Source organism: Lagopus muta, chromosome Z (assembly GCF_023343835.1).
Source record: "Lagopus muta isolate bLagMut1 chromosome Z, bLagMut1 primary, whole genome shotgun sequence".
Classification (NCBI taxonomy): domain Eukaryota; kingdom Metazoa; phylum Chordata; class Aves; order Galliformes; family Phasianidae; genus Lagopus; species Lagopus muta.
In genome coordinates, this window is record NC_064472.1 from 66,229,656 (window position 1) to 66,247,751 (window position 18,096).

Consider the following 18,096-nt stretch of genomic DNA (forward strand, 5'->3'; position numbering starts at 1 on the left):
CAGACAATGCGAGAGATTCCTGGATTCTGTCGAGGACAACTTCCTTGTCCAGACAGACCGACCCAAGGTGAAGCCTTACTGGACCTGGTGCTCACCAGAGTGGAGGAGAGCATTAGAGAGGTTAAGAGTGCAGGCAGCCTGAGCTGTAATGATCTGGAGGAATGCAGGCCTGGCAAAAAGTAGAGTCCCATGCAGGGTATGAAGGAGTGTATGCTCCTACCCGAGGAACGTGAGCTCACAAGCAAGGTTGTTGGCTAGGATAGGAAGGCCCTGTGTGCCCACAGGTTTGAGGAATCCTACGGGAACCAATCAATCAGTAATTCAGACTCTCCTGAGTCTAGGAGGGCGTTTGCAGCAAATGTCTGAACAGTTTTGATTTTCTTCTTTCTCTTCTTCTTTTTTTCCCTGACCAGTTATAGGAACTATGGTAGTAATTGCTACAATCTCTCAATGCTTGTGCCGCAAAAAGCCTTCTTGCAGGATCTAGTCCCTTGTATAAATAACTGTGTTAGTCATTGTCATTCTCTGTCTTTGTAATTGTTAAATGTTTGTGATGTAAAAACATCACTTGTGGAATCCCATTCCCTGTTTAAAATACTCTTGTCTTGCTGGGGGATGTTGGTTTTGACTCTTGCTCAGGAAATTTGGTGTTCCCGTGCCCTGGGGAAGCAGGTGGACACCATTACCCAGCAATACACAGGGGATTTTCACCCAGTATCCAAGATGGTTGGCATAAGCAGCTGGTATGGGACAAAGCATGTCAAAAGAAATGCCAAAAAAGACTATTCTGGGTTGTATTTTGGCTCACTGGGTTGTATTTTGGCTCACTGGAGAAACGTCACTGATCAGCCAGGGGGAATGTGGGAATGGAATGTTTTGCAGTTAGAACCAACAAGATGAGTTTTCATGGTCTCTGCTGACATCTGCTGTCCTTTATCGATACCAGTAATTCTTTTGATCATTCTCTTTATTTTCCAACAAAATGGGGTCTTTATTAGTCCTCATCATTTCTCCTTTAGATAAACTTTCCATATTGATGCACGCTTAGTAGGTAGATGAAGTAATTAACAAGTACAAAGGCTGCAGCTTTTCTATTATAGGCTAAAAAGCATACTCAAAGGCTATTTTGTTTTGCCAAGAGGCCCTTAGCCTAAGGATAACAGACTTATCAAGCATCAAAGAAGCCAGGGCCTCTACACGAGGTCCAACTGTCTCACTCTTGGATCGAAAGGGATGCAGCAGATACTCCCCTCCATCCTCCTTCCATACTTATCTTTGTCCAAGTATGAACAGGTGTCCAGGAAGCAAGTGTTAGAAGTCAATTAATTAGCAATATATTATATTATATATAATAATATGATATATATATAATATATATTTGTTATATTTGTTATATATTATAGATAATATATATATGCATATATTTATTTTATGTTATATATTATATTTATATTATATAGATTATATACTATGTCACTACATATTTATATTATATATGTATTTATATAAATATCATTTTATATATTACATTACTTGATACTATTAAATATTATGTCTTATATACTATGTATAACATATAAATTATATGCTATAATATAAATAATATAAAATATAAATTAACTATTTATGTTTAGCCAGTATCTGTATGTTCAGTTGAGTGTCGAGAAGACTGTGAACCTGAAATACTCAGCCAATGATGAACCAGGGGAGGAAGAGAGAAGCATCAGGTAATGGGACATAAATGATGTAATCTTTTTTTCTGTGTGCCATTGCAATTGTGAATAAAATCTGTTTTATCGGAGATGCTGTGCTGATTTATTCTTTGGATGTTTCCACCAGGAGCACTGAACAAGAAACCGGGAACATAAATGAAGTAACAGGACCAGTTTTTATACAACTGAGAGTTCTAATCATAAACTCTTTTAGTTTATGTTCATTGTTCCATAAACATGGTGTTTGTGGAAACTGAAGAACTGTATTGGGATGTAATGGGACATCTGTGGAGAAATCGTACCAAGGGGGTACGATCTCCCCTCTGAGGGGGAGAGAACCATCTCTTGATGAGTTTTTCTTTTAGGATCAACTAAATAGAGGCTGGGAAAACAAGCAGAAATACATAAATTCTTGTATGTGAAGGAAGGCCCTGAGACACAGCACTGTTCTGTGCACTGATGAGGACCAGCTTCACTGCTGCTGATTACGTATTAAGGCAGAAATAGATCCAGAGGCTTACAACAAAGGACAGGCCGTATGCACTATCCCAGCCGTTTGGAAATAAGACCCAGCGCTGCAAGGGGCGCTCAATGCCGCACCACGAAGCACACCACCCACCCTCCGCACCCCCGCGACCGGAAGTTGCCAACCGGAAACGGAAACCACGCACCTAGGCGGGGCGGGAGGACCGCGGCCTGCGAGATGCCGCCTAGAGCGGCTGCAACCATAGAGCTTCAGCCTGGAGCGGCCCCGCCGCGGAGCGAACGGCGCATGCGCTTAGTTTTGCTTCGCTGTGGCGGTGAGGAGGCGTGGGGTCTGCAGCATGGCTCCGGTGCTGAACCTCAACAACGAGGTGAGCGGGGTACGGAACGGGTGGGGACGGACGGGGCAGAGATGGGCTGTGGAGGAAAGGGAAAGGAAGGGAAGGTGCGCCTGGCCCGGCCTGGCTGCGAGGCGCTGCCGCAGTGCCTGTTCCGCCACGCCTTGCCACGGCTCAGCCGGGCCGGGCACGTTTCCCTGCAGGTAGAGAAGCTGATCGTGGCGAATAAACGCCTCAGAGCCTCTCCTGTCCTCTCTTTCAGCGGGCTTAATATTGCTTTCACGCTTTATAGAATGAGTAGAATGCTATAGTGTGGTGTGTTTCGGTTGTGGTCGGGGTTTTGTTAATCAGTCATTGCATGTGAAGAGCCTGGCACAGCCAGAGTTACCTGCTGTGCGCCTTTAAACATGGTAATTCTGCTGCACCTGTTGCACCAGCTCCAGCACTGTGCCTGGGTAACTCGTTACAGTCGCTATTCATCATCTGCAAGAGAACTAGAATTGGTGCTTATCTAATTATTCCCTAATTTGTTAAAAGCAAGTCTTATGTTCCAAGCATATAACAGCTCCGAGGGGGTGATCTGCATGCAACTCAGGAGGGGGTAGTAACCTGTTCATCAGAAAATGTGTAGCTTAATGTTATATCACATGCAGCTATTGAGCTGATTATTAGCCTTTGGTTCTTGTGACTGCCAAATTAGGTCACATGTAAGCAGCTTCACACTGAAGCCTGCTAAAGAAATTCCAAATAAGAACTTTTCATTCCTTACAGAAGAGAGATGCTCTTATGGGAAGAATTGGAGTAAGAAACAGTACTTGAATGAGGAATGGCCAAACCATTCTTCAGGAAAACTATTTTAGTAGTTTGTGTAGAGAAGATGGACAGGTTTCGGTAAAGACACTGGTGATGGTTTTATTTCTCACAGCTCAGCTATCACCCTGTAGCAAGAAGAAACCAGAGGTTAGTTCTCTGAGAGATTCCTGAAGTGGTGAACTTGCATCAGAACGTTCCAGAGACAAAAAGTTAGGCACTGTATAAAGCACATCAGTTTAAGACATTCTGTAGTGCCGACTGAAACCTTTGCTATCAACCCATTAAGAGAGACAACAGATCAAGCTGGTGAAGAGTTAAGAGCCACATCTTTCTGATGGAGACCTGCTGTCTATAGATATAACGTTTTTTTTCCCGTTTATGCAACTTATCATAAAGCATCTCTAGTGTATTGTCTACTGCAGAAAGTGGTCATAAAATTTTCTTCACCAGGATAATGCTCTGTGTATTTAACTTCCTGGGAAGCTTTTTTGAGAGTTTGTCTTATTGTTAAGAAATATTTCTCTTTCTCTGATAAAGGTGGGATGATAGTGAGTGAGCATTAATCAAGTAATAGTATTAGAACTAAATTTCTCTTGCATGCGCTTCCAGTTTGGTAATGGGTGATATTAATGTGTAAAAATCAGTTTCATACAGTGCATTTGTTAGATTGTATCAAATAGACATAATGGCAATTATTGCAGTAAGAAATTTAAGTTTGTTTAAGTATGTTTGTTACTGGTTTTTAAAGGAGCAAATAGTTATTAATCTCCAGAAACAACTTCTGCAGTGTAAATGGATTAAGCTGTTTTGGAATAGTTAAAAGCTGTATGAATAAGATATATTTGCTTGTTTCTGTATGAGAGGAATGAGCAATCACTGTTGGAATAGGGTCAGTTTATTCAGTGACAGGAGATCTCTATTACTGTCATGTTGAAAACACCACAAAAGAGAAGAAAAACAAGTGTGTGCTCCTAATGGACAACACAGGCATTTGTTGCCAATATTATCAAGAAGTAAGATGTGGAAGTGTCTTGGTATGACAGCAATGCAGGTATTTGATGGGGTGATTATTTCCCTTATCACTAGAGAATCTTGAAGGAAACAATATTATGAAAATCTTATGCAGGGAAATGAAACAAAAGACTGCAGTGTGTCTCCTTTCTTTTTGACAGTCTTTGAGTTAATTTGGTCATTTCACAGAATCATAGGGGTTGGAAGGGACCCCCAGAGATCCTCAAGTCCAACCCCCCTGCCAAAGCAGGTTCCCTACACCAGGTCACACAGGTTCCCCTTGTCCTGTCTCCACTCACCACTGAAAAGAGTCCGGCCTCACCACTCTGCCCCCCACACCTTAGATACTGATAGACCTGGATCAGGTCCCCTCTCAGCCTTCTTTTCTCAAGGCTGAACAGACCCAGTTCACTCAGCCTTTCTTCATAGCGGAGATGCTCCAGGACCTTCACCATCTTCGTGGCCCTCCGCTGGACTCTTTCCAAGAGATCCCTGTCTTTTTTGTACTGGGGAGCCCAGAACTGGCGCAGTACTCCAGATGAGGCCTCACCAGGGCAGAGTAGAGGGGGAGGATCACCTCCTTTGACCTGCTGGCCACGCTCTTTTTAATGCACCCCAGGATGCCATTTGCCCTCTTGGCCACAAGGGCACACTGCTGGCTCATGGCCAACCTGTCATCCACCAGGACACCCAGGTCCCTCTCCGAAGAGCTCCTCCCAACCTGTGCCAGTGCATGCAATTATTCCTCCCTAGATGCAAGACTCTACACTTACTTTTGTTAAACCTCAACTCGTTAATTTGGAGAGGAGATCTTGGAAGTCTTTTAAAAGGTATAATTTAGATAGAAAATAATGCACCCATGGAACAGCAAATTCTCCCAGCTCTTCCAATCTAATGGTGAATGAAAATGGAAAAAAAATTTAAATGTGATCACTGTATAATTGCAGTTTGATTTCAAGTGAGAAAAGGTTTTTTGTTGTTGTTTTTTTTTTATTTTTGTGTGTGTGTGATTCAGACATCCCATTTCTGTTTTTCTATTGAGTTTTGACATCTGTGCCCAAGGCAGAGTAGGAGGTAGAGAATTATAGGGAGACTAAAGGTTGCAGAAAGTTAAAGGGAATTAAAAATGTGAAAATTAGAGTTCTTGGGAAAGAAGAGGAAAATAGTGTTGTTTTTACTGCTTTTCACTTTCTTTTTCTTTGTTTAGAGAGAAAAAAAACAAACATTAATTGAACAAAGATAAAAAGATGAGTTACTTTTATGTGTCAAATGTATATGGCTGTTTTTCTGCCATGCTTGTCTACATTTGACTATAATTGTATTCTCGTCTTTAATTTTATAGGCATATACACTGAAGGAATCCTTAAAAATATTGCTGTGTGATGATTTTTTGGTATCACAGAATAGCTTGCTGTACTACAAGATGTGTATGAACTAAACTTTCTGGAAGCATGTGCTAGGTGGCAGCACATCATCAACAGCCATGGACAGGGCAAGCCTAAAGGGAGATAACCACATTTCATGTGAAGAATTATTTTTGTTGATCAGAAGTATGCAGGAGTATGAAGCAGAAGCTTGTGAATGGAAACCAAGCCAGGTGTGCCTTTTGTCATTTCTTCACCATCACAGTCTGCAGATGCAGTTATTGCTCTGCTTTCCTTTTTGATCTTGGTATTCACTGTTGGTTACAAGTACTTCACAGAAGTGAGCCTCAGAAATCGCATGAGCTTGTGTAAATGATCTCTATGTGAATGCATTTAAAATGTGTAGTTGTAATATACATGAGTGCTGTAAGGGCCAAAGCGGTATGTTAATAAGTCATTGTATTTTGTGAAGTGTCTTTAAATCTTACCAGAATTCAGAGTTGTTCCCATGAGTTACATAAATTGACTTTTAAAGCTGTGTTGTTTTAAACAGTGAGAGCTGATGTCTAGATAAATGCTTATCCTCCGTTTGAAGTGTTCTTTTTTTTCTTAAAGGCAGGTTTAGTATAGAAGTCTGTCTTGACAGTAATATGCATGCATACAAATCTTTCAGTCTACTAACTGAAGTGCAGATTGAAAAGATTCTGCATGGAGAAACCTAGCATTTAGACTCAAAGTGGTGAACTCCATTCAGCAGTTTTTTGGATTCCAGAACTTTGAGGTGCGATGTTCTGTATGGCAGCACTCAGGTTCTCATCCTTCTTTGGTTTACAGCTGTCAACTTCTGGGTTATCTACGCTGGAATGTAGTCTGGGCATGTGGCTTGGCCTTCAGGCTGGTGTTCAGCAGAGTAGAGTCTTGCAATGTAGCTGCAGGAAATAACTGTAGCAGGTGAAGGACTGAAGTATTCTTTGTGAAGCATTTGTGAAATCTGTGAAATCTTGTGAAATCTGAAGATTTGTGTTAAATCAGTAGTTCTATGAAGCTTGCATCATTTATCACAGCACAACTGGAAGGAAGCACAATCCAGATATGGGTTCTTTTTTTTAAGGTGTATAAAGTGTAAAATATTTATCCATGCTTGTCCTTAACACATAAGATATTTGTTATTAATGCAGTAGGTCTAGCACACTGATATATAATCATAGAACCATGGGTTCTGGAATGGACCTCTAGAGATGATCAAGTCCAAGCCTCTGATAACACAGGTTTGCTACAAAAGGTCACCCAGGTCAGCATCCAGCCAGGTCTTGAATATCTGCTTAGAAGGAGATTCCACACCTCTCTGGCAGCCTGTTCCAGTGCTCCATCACTGACAGGAAAGTTCTTCCACAAGTTTGTGTGGATCTTCCTACGTTCCACCTCCTTGACCTATCTCTGAAGAGAGTCTGGCCTCATTGAATTGCCACCTGCACTTTAGGTATTTATAATCATTGATCAGATCTTCTCTCAATCTTGCCTCCCCAAGCTGAACAGCCTCAAGTCTCTCAGCCTTTCCTTGGACAGGAGATGCTCCAGGCCAGTGATCATCTTCGTTATACATAAATGTCAATTTAAAATGTGCCTCAAGTGAAAAGGAAGTTCTGTCATTCAATAGTCACCATTTCTGCAGAGACATTCCAAATAAAATGTAATTTGAGACTAGTCCAGGGTATTTATTAAAGCTGTTACTTAAGCTCTTCCTTACTTTCAGTCTTCAGTGTTTGACTGCCGCACCACTCAGATGTCATTTGCCTCTGCATGTTTCCATTGACATTAGATGACATTTGAGACAATTCAGTATTTCAGTGTTGGTTTTTTTTCCACATTTTCAACAGTAGTAACTGGGACAGCTCTTAACTGAGAAGTCTTTAACTTGAGGCTCCTTGTGAAGAATTACTTTGCTGTTCAGTGTGACATGTTTAACATTGTGCCCCAAGAGTGCAATTCTCAGACGGATGTCAGGGCTGCTGGACTCTCTGCTTCAGGACTGGAAGCTGCTCTCTCTCTTTGCTCCTCTCTTCCAGCTGCATGTCCTGCCTGCCCCTGCCTTCCTGCCTCTGAGCAGAGCATACTTCGTGCTGGTTGACATTAGCTGAGAGCTGCAGCGTGGGTCTGGGGCTGGATGGCTGAGAGGGGAGCAGTGGGTGGGAGGAGATGGGCTGTGCCTCTTCCACCGCAGCGGGCCGCTCCTGTCAGTGGAGTGGCTTTGTTTAGGCTGTGGCATTTCTGTGAAATAAACAAATGGGAGAGCATTCGACCAGCAAACCAAAATGGGATGATTGTATGATGTGCAGTGGCGTTGTCTGACAGCTGTCTATTTTACAGAAAGTAACTACTGACCAGCATTATAGGAGCATGACCACTAAGGGGTTCCAAGAACCCTGAAGGCCAGAGGAGCCCTTAGGTCTGTCTAATCTTGGTAACGAGTACATTAAGAGTAGTTACAAACCAGCGTGAAAGAATCTTATCAGTTTACTATTATGCTTTTTTAAAATCTGTATTTATCTTTGGAAAATGTGAACAGGAGTATCTTAAGGGGGCTAAAAAATTCCGTCTCTTACCCACAGGAAAAGAACTCTTAAAACCAGTTTCAACCCTCTAATCAATAAAGCAAAGTGTGATTTTCAGGAGTTGTATTTCCTGCAGCTTTCTTTTTTGTTGTTTTTTTTTTTTAAAGTCAGTTTTCACTGTCAAACAAACTGATGTGAGCATTCTGTTTTTTAGTTTATTTTGTCCAAATAGCTAATGTTACCCAAGGAATGTTGTGATACTTTAAAGTACATTCCTGGACCTTCTTGCTAGTGATAAAAAAGAATTCTAGACTGAAACTTTCAAAATAACAATGACTGAGTGCTGTTAGGCACTATGGTATTTAAAACAGTCCAAAATACTGGGCAGCCAGCCCAATGCGGTTATCCAAACTTCTCTTTGAAATAAAATAGCTGCCCTCAAAGATCCATTTTGTGTGCTGTCCTCTGGGCTACGTGGTGAATCTAGGAGCTCCTTTAGTGCAACTTAATATTCCGGAGTGCTGACTTAGTAGCTGACTAAAGGGGAGGTGAGGCATGAGCTGCGGTATCTGACTAGTTCTCTGGTATTGGACTGTGCTATGAGATGGCTTGTTGCTGGAAATTCAAAATACCGTGCTCTTTTTCAAGGCATGTATCTGTCTGATGAAGAAAATGCTGCATTTTTGTGTAGCAGCTTAGTCGTCAGAAAGACATTATGGTAGTTGAGAAAACTGTTCTGTGGTATCCTATTCCTCAGTCTGAGATGAGTTGAATCCTGTGATCTCAATCACCAGCAGAGTGCACTAATCACAAATACTAACAGATGCTAGGCTTCTGCCTAGGGAAGAAGGGCGACTGTATGTGTTAAGTGGAGCTTGGCCATAAGGTTAGCCAGTGGGAGTACTGCCTTAGAAAAGTTCTTGGCTGTGCTCCAGAGGCTGCTTATCCAACAATTAACATAGAATACATGAGCTCCCTCAGAGGAAATAGTGGAACTCGGGAGTATTTACTCTGAAGAAATTCTTCTTGCAGCTCTACAGATGAGTTCCATTTTAATATTTTGTCTCTGGCTCATGAGTCTTGTTTGTTCCGGCACCATCTTAGTCTAGCATGCAGGTCAAGCCACTCTCTTTAAGCAGGAGCAGTTGTCTTGGACTCCTTCACAGTGAACACATTCTGTAATTTTTGGTTTTTCAGTGCCAGTAAGAGCTACAAAACCCAATCTGTTCTTCAGATGGTGGACACCAGTTCTGGGAGAGTTTTGAGCTACCTGCTGATATGGTCAGGTTATATCAGACAGACCATCCCTCTTGGACAATGAGAGTTAGCTTTAGTTTGATCACTTCAAAATTAATCTTGCTCTAAGTGCAAACACTTAATATTCTCTGGGGAAAAGTGCAGGTGCCTGGAGTGTTCTGTTGCTGAAACTGAAGCTGTTGGCAGAGTTCTGTCATGGTAAATTCCAGGTTTATGCATAATTTTAAATATGTAATTGAGGATGATCATACTGTCACTGAAATGCCACTGAAATGAATCTAATGTGATTATTGGAAAGATATATAAAAAAGCTGCAGGAGTTAAAAAAAAAAAAAAAAAAAAAGACAAAAAAAATTACACAATTCAAAACCAAATAGCTAATCTATTCCATCACTTTTTTTCTCAATATGCTGGCAAATTACTACTTCTGCTGTAAGTTTTAAGTGTCTGCAAAGTTAGAAGGCTAACAGTGCTTTCTCTTTAAACTCCGGAGTGCTTGACAGCAGTCATATTTTAGCTCTATGGAAATGCATGTAAAATTCTTGCATTCCTTCTGTTACTAATAAATAATTCTAAGTGCAACGGTTCCTTGAAGGAGAAAAAACTGTGCTAGATTGGGCTTGAATTCTGTTTAAAACAGTTCAAGTGTTAAATTACTGACATTCTTTTACAGACCATGTAAATGTCCTAAGGAAAAGGTCTTTTGAAAGCTTATGAAATTTCCAAACTTATACTCTGTGAGATAGAATTCTGAGGAGTTGTGGCTTTATTTTTTCTAGGAACAGTTCCAGCAGCTGTTTCTAAAGTTTCTAGAGTTGCCACATCATCAGTTACACTAATAAAAACAGCAAATTCTGATCAACCATTGACACAGAGTTTCTTTCAGCAGATTACGGAAGCGATTAAACATGGCAAACTGTGCTTTTTGGCAATATTGTGTATAACCCTTATCAAACTATCGTACTTCAGAAGAGAAAGGAAAACTTTTTCGTAGCACAAGTGGTTTATATAAAGTGTGTGTGGTAGGCCACGTAGGCTAGCAAGATGCTCTCATAAAACATCTGTGGTTGCTTGGTGTGGTGGTGTACAATAATGAAAAAAACATGCAAACACAGTCATGGGAAACTTTAACTTGTATTTGAAAGGAGCTGAGATACTTGCAGTGCACAGTATGCTATCAGATTTAATATATAGGTGTATATGCATACTTAAAATGTTGTGTTCTTTTAGAAATGCTTTTAATTATAGTATACGTGCCTAATTGCTTGGTGCTGTCATTGCAAATGTCTTCTTAGAATCTTTGTATTACCAGGCATGAAACTTGCTGTTAACTGAAAAAGAAGAAAGGCTGAAATGGGGTAAAGAAAGGTGAATATTATGGTGTTGGGTTTTTTAGAGCAGGGGGGAGTGTGCTAGAAGAAGAATAGTGATGAGTTGTAAATTCATTGTGAATAGGTGGTTGGTGTAACAGTGATACAATTCCTTTCAGTTTGTCTTGTGCTAATGGAGGTTAGTAGTGCAGTTAAAAGAAAAGTGTTTCAGTTAGGGTTTTTTACACAGAAACGATGGGCTGCTAAGTTGACTCTTTGATTGCCCTTTAAATTGTATTTTAAAAAAGGATTTTAAAATGTGCTTATGCTTTGATAAAAAATTACCAGTACATTACTTATTCTCTTACAAAGGTAGGTCACAGTGGTGAATGTTTACCCATGGTGCATTTAATACCAAATAAAATGTGTGTATGTGTATTCAAAATTTACTTAGAATTTAAATCGTTTACCGTGTCTTTACAGTGCAGACATTCTGTTCGTCTTTATTCTGTAATGAGCATGGAGACCAGAACTGAGTCCAGCAGAGCATTTCTGTAATGGCTCATACCAGAACTTCCATTTAAATCATCAGTAAGCTTGATACTGACCAGAAATAAACTAGGGCCACTAATTCACTAATTAGAGTATGACATCTGGAAGTCTGGTTGGAGTCTTTCACTTGTGTTGAAAGCTAGTTTCTCACAGGCTGGAAGACTTGTTTATAGTCTAGCAAACATCAGATATAAAGTGCATCTCAGCAGTTGAATTGGGCAACTGCCAGGTTATGGCTGGATAGCAGTTTGGTAGGATGAGGAGTTGGGTTGCAAGGTCTTTAAAATTGAACAAAATCTCAACAGTGTTTGGGAGCAGAAGTGAGGAGTATGCCAACAGGAGCCAGAAGTTCAGGGCAAGGGATGTCATGTTAGAGACTTCGTATTTCTCATGTTTAGGCTACTGTGTATTAAAGTGCAGGTAAGGGTAAAGCTGTTTAAGAAACACAGTGCCATTTTCTGCTTTGGCTCTCTCAATTTCTGACTCAAAAATGAGAATAATACAGTTTCCAGTAAAAGCCTCCCATTATTTTTTCAAAATAATGCTATACATTTCTCTTTGTCTTCATTATTTCTCCTCTTTTTGTTCTCATGAGATCATAGCTCGCTTCTCTAGTTTCTGACGTTGATACTTTGAATGGAGAGTGAAAACTAGCCAGCAGCATAAAGCTGACTGGTGGAAAACAAAACTTCCAGTGTCTATAGCTCTTATAGCTTTTCAGACTAAAAATATTGAAATAACATTTATTTTGTCTTGAACGAGAGTGTTCAAAGAAAATCCACCCCTTTCAAAAAGTTACTTGAAGCTAATGAGCAGACAAGAGAAATGAGATTTAACTTAGGCAATACCTGTAATGTATAACTGGCATAAAGTTACCATTAAATGCTGGATGTGTATATCCAAATCCTTAAGCATCTACGGGAACAGTTTCCATTATATTTTTACCCACCAAAATGCATGAGGTATTCAGCTTACCAGAAATTTTTGCTGTGGTGATATGTCTGTGTTTTCTGGAAAGTGCTATGGCTCTTTGCAGTGATATGAAAAGATCTCTGAAAAAGTCTGAAGTCTTGCACAGATATGCTGATGCACTAATGGATGTACTGGTTGCATGAGAAGCTAGCTAGTAGAAACTGTTTTGAGTAGCAGCTGGTTCAAAGGAATGAATAAGGGATTTCATCCAGAGGCAAAAATCTCTAGAGGACTGCTGCAAAGGAAATAAGTAACATAGGAGCAGGATAGCATAACTTAAATTTAGTTGCATGATAAAATAGGAATTCCAGACGATATAAAGCAGAGGGCAGTTAAGGTGATTGCTCACTCTTGAAGTGATTTAGAAATAACCAGGATGGTGGAAGGAGCGAGAGATGCAACAGCCTTTGCAGTGAACATTACAGAGACAGCACTACAGGTATTCCAGCTCTCAGAACTGGTGGCTGGGTAACGTGTGCCAGAGGAAGAAATAGCATGAGGGGCAAGAGAGCTCATGAAGGGAAATGTGTGTATTTGGTGTGGAAAAGCTGGAGACTGAAGAAGTAAGCAGCAAGCTTCAATAAATAAAAATGCCTCAAAGGAGCCAGCACTGGATGTTGGAGAGACTTGGCGCGTACCATGCCTAAAATAGGTGGATAGTGGGAATGGCTGTCATGTCAGAGCAAAGATTTTGCAAGAGCTTTATGGTGCAGTTAGAAATTGTGACTTACACTGGGATAGTTACAGTAGCTCTTAAATCTGGCAGCTACCTGACGAAGAACTAGTTGCTTAAAGGTGAATCAAGATTTGTAACTGGCGATACGTACTCACGATGAAGATTTGGTTTACCTGCTACAAGATTTGACTTGAACTGTAGCTTACTTCTATCCAAAGCTAACTTAAATGCAATATTTTGAGTTTTATTTTACTAGTATGAGTTGGTAGTTGAGGCCTTTTCTTTTTTCTGATGGGATTTTTTACATATCAAAAGAAACTTTCTATCTTTGGTTTCCCAGTCTTTTATTCCTCTTCTTACACATATGGATGAGCCACCAGAAAAGTAGTTGTTTGTTTTAATTTCATTTCTTATCTTCCACAGGTACAGAGAAATGGAAAAGTGACCTAATATGTATTAATAGGGACTTGTCCAACGCAGTTGTTACTCTGCTGGTATTTGCTTTCAAACAATAACGTGGTTTGATTTTACGTTATCAACTTGAAAGCATTTTTCTTGTATGATTTCTTTGTGTTTGCATAACAACTGTATGGTGACAGTGAGAAGAAAGTTTTAAGTGGGTGAGTCTTACTAGGAGATGAGTGGTTGTGTTGAATGACATCTTCACAAAAATACTTAGTGCCTTTTCAGTTATTATTAAGAAGTGGATGGTTGCCAGATGTTGCTCAATGATAATCTTTCGCAGGCATCCCTCTCATTCCCTGGCTTCCCTGCATGTGGGACTAATCTGAGCTGCATATAAAAATGTCTCTTTTTTATTTGTGACATCCCTAACACAGAAGAGCCTCTCCTACTTCTGTCCACTTCAGCAAGCAGTGAAATTTCACTTGTCAGATTAAAAACATCAGCCAAAATAATATAGTAAGTATAAAATATTTTGTGTGCTTATACTGCAGATCCTCTGAAGCCTAGCATCTTACAGCTTTGTAGCTCATGGTCCTTAAAACTTCATACCAGTATCTTCATTCTTCCTTTGACTCTACAGCTTTTTACTTACCCTTGGAGGCCCCCTCTGAGCACTCAGCAGTAGCTGTAGCTTCCCAAACGTTGCCTAAGCTTGCTGGTAAATGAGTATGCATGTATTAATTGGCAGCCAAAATCACAAAGGTCTGAATTCTACTTATGTATCTCTTCCATGGTTGGCCTGTGAATTGTGGTTCTTATCTCTTCTTCAGCTACCAGTTTTCACAGAATGTGTAGGAGCTCTGGCCTTTGCTGATCTATCAGGTTTGGTGTCTGTTTACTAATTGAAGTTATTGGGTGAGGATGCTAAGTGGCAAACAATGTGATGACAGATCTCATTTCCTTAGAAAACAGGTTAAAAAGTTTAATTCCAGAACACACAAAGTCTTACTGCTCATCAGGATGGGCGAGGAAAGTAGTACTGCATTGGCTGTGAGAACTCTGAGGTTTCCTTTGGTGAGTTAGGAGGCCAGTACCATTATCTCAGTGCAAAAATGACCATTAGTTGGAAAAACTGTAGTCTGAGTGAGACAGTATGGCAGTTGACATGCAATTGTTATGTCTGTAGGATACTGAAGGCCTGTCAATGTGTGATGGATGATGTCTGAAAGCCCAGGTCATGCACTTCTCTGAAGGTGACTTAAGGCATGCAAAAACCAACTGGTTGGCCAGATGAAGAATGCTATGATGATGCTTGAATTACCCATTTATTGAGTGCAATTCACAACAATCAGTGCTGTGTGGAAATAAAGGAGCAAGTTGATGACCCGAACCAGAAAGGACTAGAATAGGAGAGTACCAGAATTTACTCACTTTTACCATTTTCCTCTTGTAAACATTGATACCATGCTCTTTTTCAAATGTCTTACAGACACTTGGAGTGGCTTATAGACAGGGAAACTGAGAGTTATGGAAATGATCACATGCACCAGCTTGTCCTGCCAACTGAGGCTGTAATCTAGTCTGCTGCTTTGCTTGCAAGAAGGATTGATGCCTATTCAGGTGCTTTAGTTTCAAGTTCTGCTGCAGAGGAGTTGGTAACCAATAGACCTCTTATTGACTTACACAGCTTGAAGTCAGAATCTCCTTTTGAACTTTAAAACTTCTTAAAAAATAGCACCTCTCAGGTTAATATAGAATAACTTCAGAGTATGGGTGTCAGTTCATCTCTCTCTCTCTCTGGCTCACTGTTTTAACAACTTGTGCAGGTTGTTCAGAGAGGGGCCTATATTTCCCAAAATGAAAGAAAAGAGAGTAAGAACACTGAAATGTACCTTGTAATCTTGTAATCCCTTCCTCCCCTGTAATCAGGGAGAAAGACAAAACAACAAAGCAGCACCCCTCTCCCTCCTCAGCTATTAATACTGGGAATGCTCTTACTGTGTTTCTGACTTTTTTTGTATAATAGACCTTGTACCCAGTTCTGCACAATCTTCTTGAATTCTGGGTTTGGATAATGTTCACAAATTATATAATTACTGAAAAAATGTTTTATAGATTTTGTTAGCATGTTTCAGATTATTTAGAACCTAGGGTTTCATGGTGTTTCATCTGCTTTTGAAAGCTCCAATAACTGAAGAGTAAAAGGATATGGATCCATTCTTCTTTATTTGTTCTTGTGTGTTTATGTTGGTAATTCCTGTGTCGTTAGTTGCAGCTTCTTCTATTGCTGTCTTCCTGTGAAATCAAAGCATAAGGAGATGTGAAAGTCCCATATGATTTCTAGCCAGCTCTCTGGTCTGATTAAGAAATCCTGACTATAGAAATGCTATGATTTGAGCTTAGTGTGTTGACTGCCTTGGTCACATCCCCTTGCAGCATTCCATGGATATACTTTTAGCACAGTGCTTGTTGTGGGTTTTCAAACTTGTGTCCAGCTGATCATTTAAATGCAGGGTTACAAATCGCCTTCTCATAGCCCTCAGATTTGTAAGACTTATCAATTGTCCCCACCCCCGCTCCCTTGCCCTGTGTGGTAATTAATGTAGCATCTTTGGATGTTTAGTTCTTATCTGGCCATTTGCTACTGCTGTTTATTTAGGGTGTAGAAAGCCTCTAGCCAGCTAGGCACACTGAGAGCTCACATACTTTCTGAAGTGCTATATTCAGTCCAATTCTTTACAATGAGACAGTGAGTTTCAAGCAGTAAATCCGTTAAATTTTGGTCTTTGGCAGCAAGCAAGTAACTCTAGACTAGTCTTACTCCCTCTCAACTATCTGAGATATTTTGAATCACTTTTCAAAACCTTTAGATGAAAACACTAGCAGTCTGAGTAGTCATTTTGGTTTCCATATGGAGAAATTATGGTAGAATTACAACTATTTTACATGCAGAAGGAAAAGTGTTTGTGTATTAATATTTTTTTTATATTTAAAGATAGTATACTGAAAGACTCATTTCAGTGCTTCAGTTGATAATGTATGACGGAAACAGCATAGGCAGGCTGCGGAGGAAGGGTTTGATGGTAATTCACAGGGAGTATGTGCATAGCTTAGCCAGTGAGAAAGGTGGAAACCTGCCTAGGTATGCGGAGTCTGCTTGTTCTCATTGTAAGCCCTCCTTGGGATCCCAGTGGCTGGATCCTGAAATGCTGCGGGCAGGTTCAGCCTTAGGGTGCCATGTTTCAATCCAGAAGAAGTTGTCACAGCTTCCCTTATCTACATTTGCTTATACATATTGCAGTACTATCCAGTCCACTTGCTGCAAATGTGTTCATCTGCGTCAAAAGATGATCAAGGCAAGACTAACACTGGGAAGAAATTAAGCAAATAGGAACAAAAAGAAACAGTGTGTTCCTTAGCTCTTACCCTGCTGGGATCTGATCCTGGTATTAAATAAGAGGATAGTTTACTGATCAAAGTCTGGTTTGTGGTCTCCTAGCTCACTCTGTCTCCATCTGTATGTTCCCACCTTGTTCTTTTGCCCTGGAACTAACAAGCATTCATGTGACCATGACGGGAACCAGTACAGGAAACTGATCTGACTGGAGATTGAACTTGCTTTTCTTTCATAAGGTTAGAATCTATTTTGTGGGTATATATTTGCATAAAACAATCTTGGAACCAAGCAGATCAGCCCTGTAGAAGCATATAGATTACTCTTCATGCTTTTACCTCCCTATTTACACATGCTTTTATAATGCAAATGTGTGAAGCTACAGTAAGTCTAGTAGTGGCTATTTCCAGGTATTTTGACATGCATAAAGTTTGCACTGTAATACAATGAATCTTTTTTATTAAAAGAAAAAAAAGAAAGTAAATTTGGGAATTGATAACTTCTCCTAAGAATCTGCAAAATCGTTAGCTTTTTCAAGCTGACATTCCAGATAATAGAGGGAAATATTTGTAGTGAAGTTCCAAAAACATTTTTTCACTTATTCACTCAAAAGATTATATACTGTTGTTCATTCTGGCTAATACGTGATCCAGCTGCAGGTGTTTTGAATTTGAGAAATCACTGTTGCCAAAGAGCACCAAAATTTAACATTCAGAATACTACATTGCCATGGTAATTTCTTGGTTAGAAAGACTGCCAAGTAACAAAAATGAAACCAATGCTTTTGGTGTGCCCTTTCCTAGGAAAATAAAGCCCTGTGAAAACTGAAACATTACTTAGTTTCATGTTTTTCTTCTAAGTACTGGAGAGATGTTGAATACTGAGTTTAAATACATGGTTTTTTGTGTTTGTTTTTTTTTTTTTTTTTAAGCTGGATTTCTTCTTGGGACTTTTGTTCATGCATAACTTAAGCAATGTTCACAAATGTTTTCCTTGTGTTTCTAATGAATTTTTTTCTTTTGTATACATAAGCAGGTCTACTTAAACTTCAGAGATTTCAGTCATAATGCAATACAGTCGGGAAGCTATTGTATTCCTTTGAGCATATTTAAAGATTTTTTTTTTTCCTGTTTTCTGAGACAGAGTTTACTAGTAGATCATTGAATTTTTGTTGTTGCCATTCCACTCTCAGATACAGTTTTTGTAATAGAGCCTGTTAGCCTTGCAAGCACATGAAAATTCTCAAGAACGGGAGCA

The 18,096-nt window shown here is 39.9% G+C and overlaps 1 protein-coding gene across 2 annotated transcripts in view; it reads left to right on the forward strand.

The window, feature by feature from the left end:
- The first annotated feature begins 2,408 nt into the window (after window positions 1-2,408).
- Window positions 2,409-18,096, forward strand: part of SRFBP1 (serum response factor binding protein 1) — a 63,183-nt gene continuing 47,495 nt past the window's right edge. The window contains exon 1 of one of the 2 annotated variants that reach the window (XM_048930776.1): window positions 2,409-2,566. In XM_048930776.1, coding sequence (XP_048786733.1) covers window positions 2,416-2,566 — 151 coding nt within the window. In that variant the 5' untranslated portion in view covers window positions 2,409-2,415. The remainder of the gene's footprint in view (window positions 2,567-18,096) is intronic. The other variant, XM_048930777.1, reaches the window with a different exon arrangement.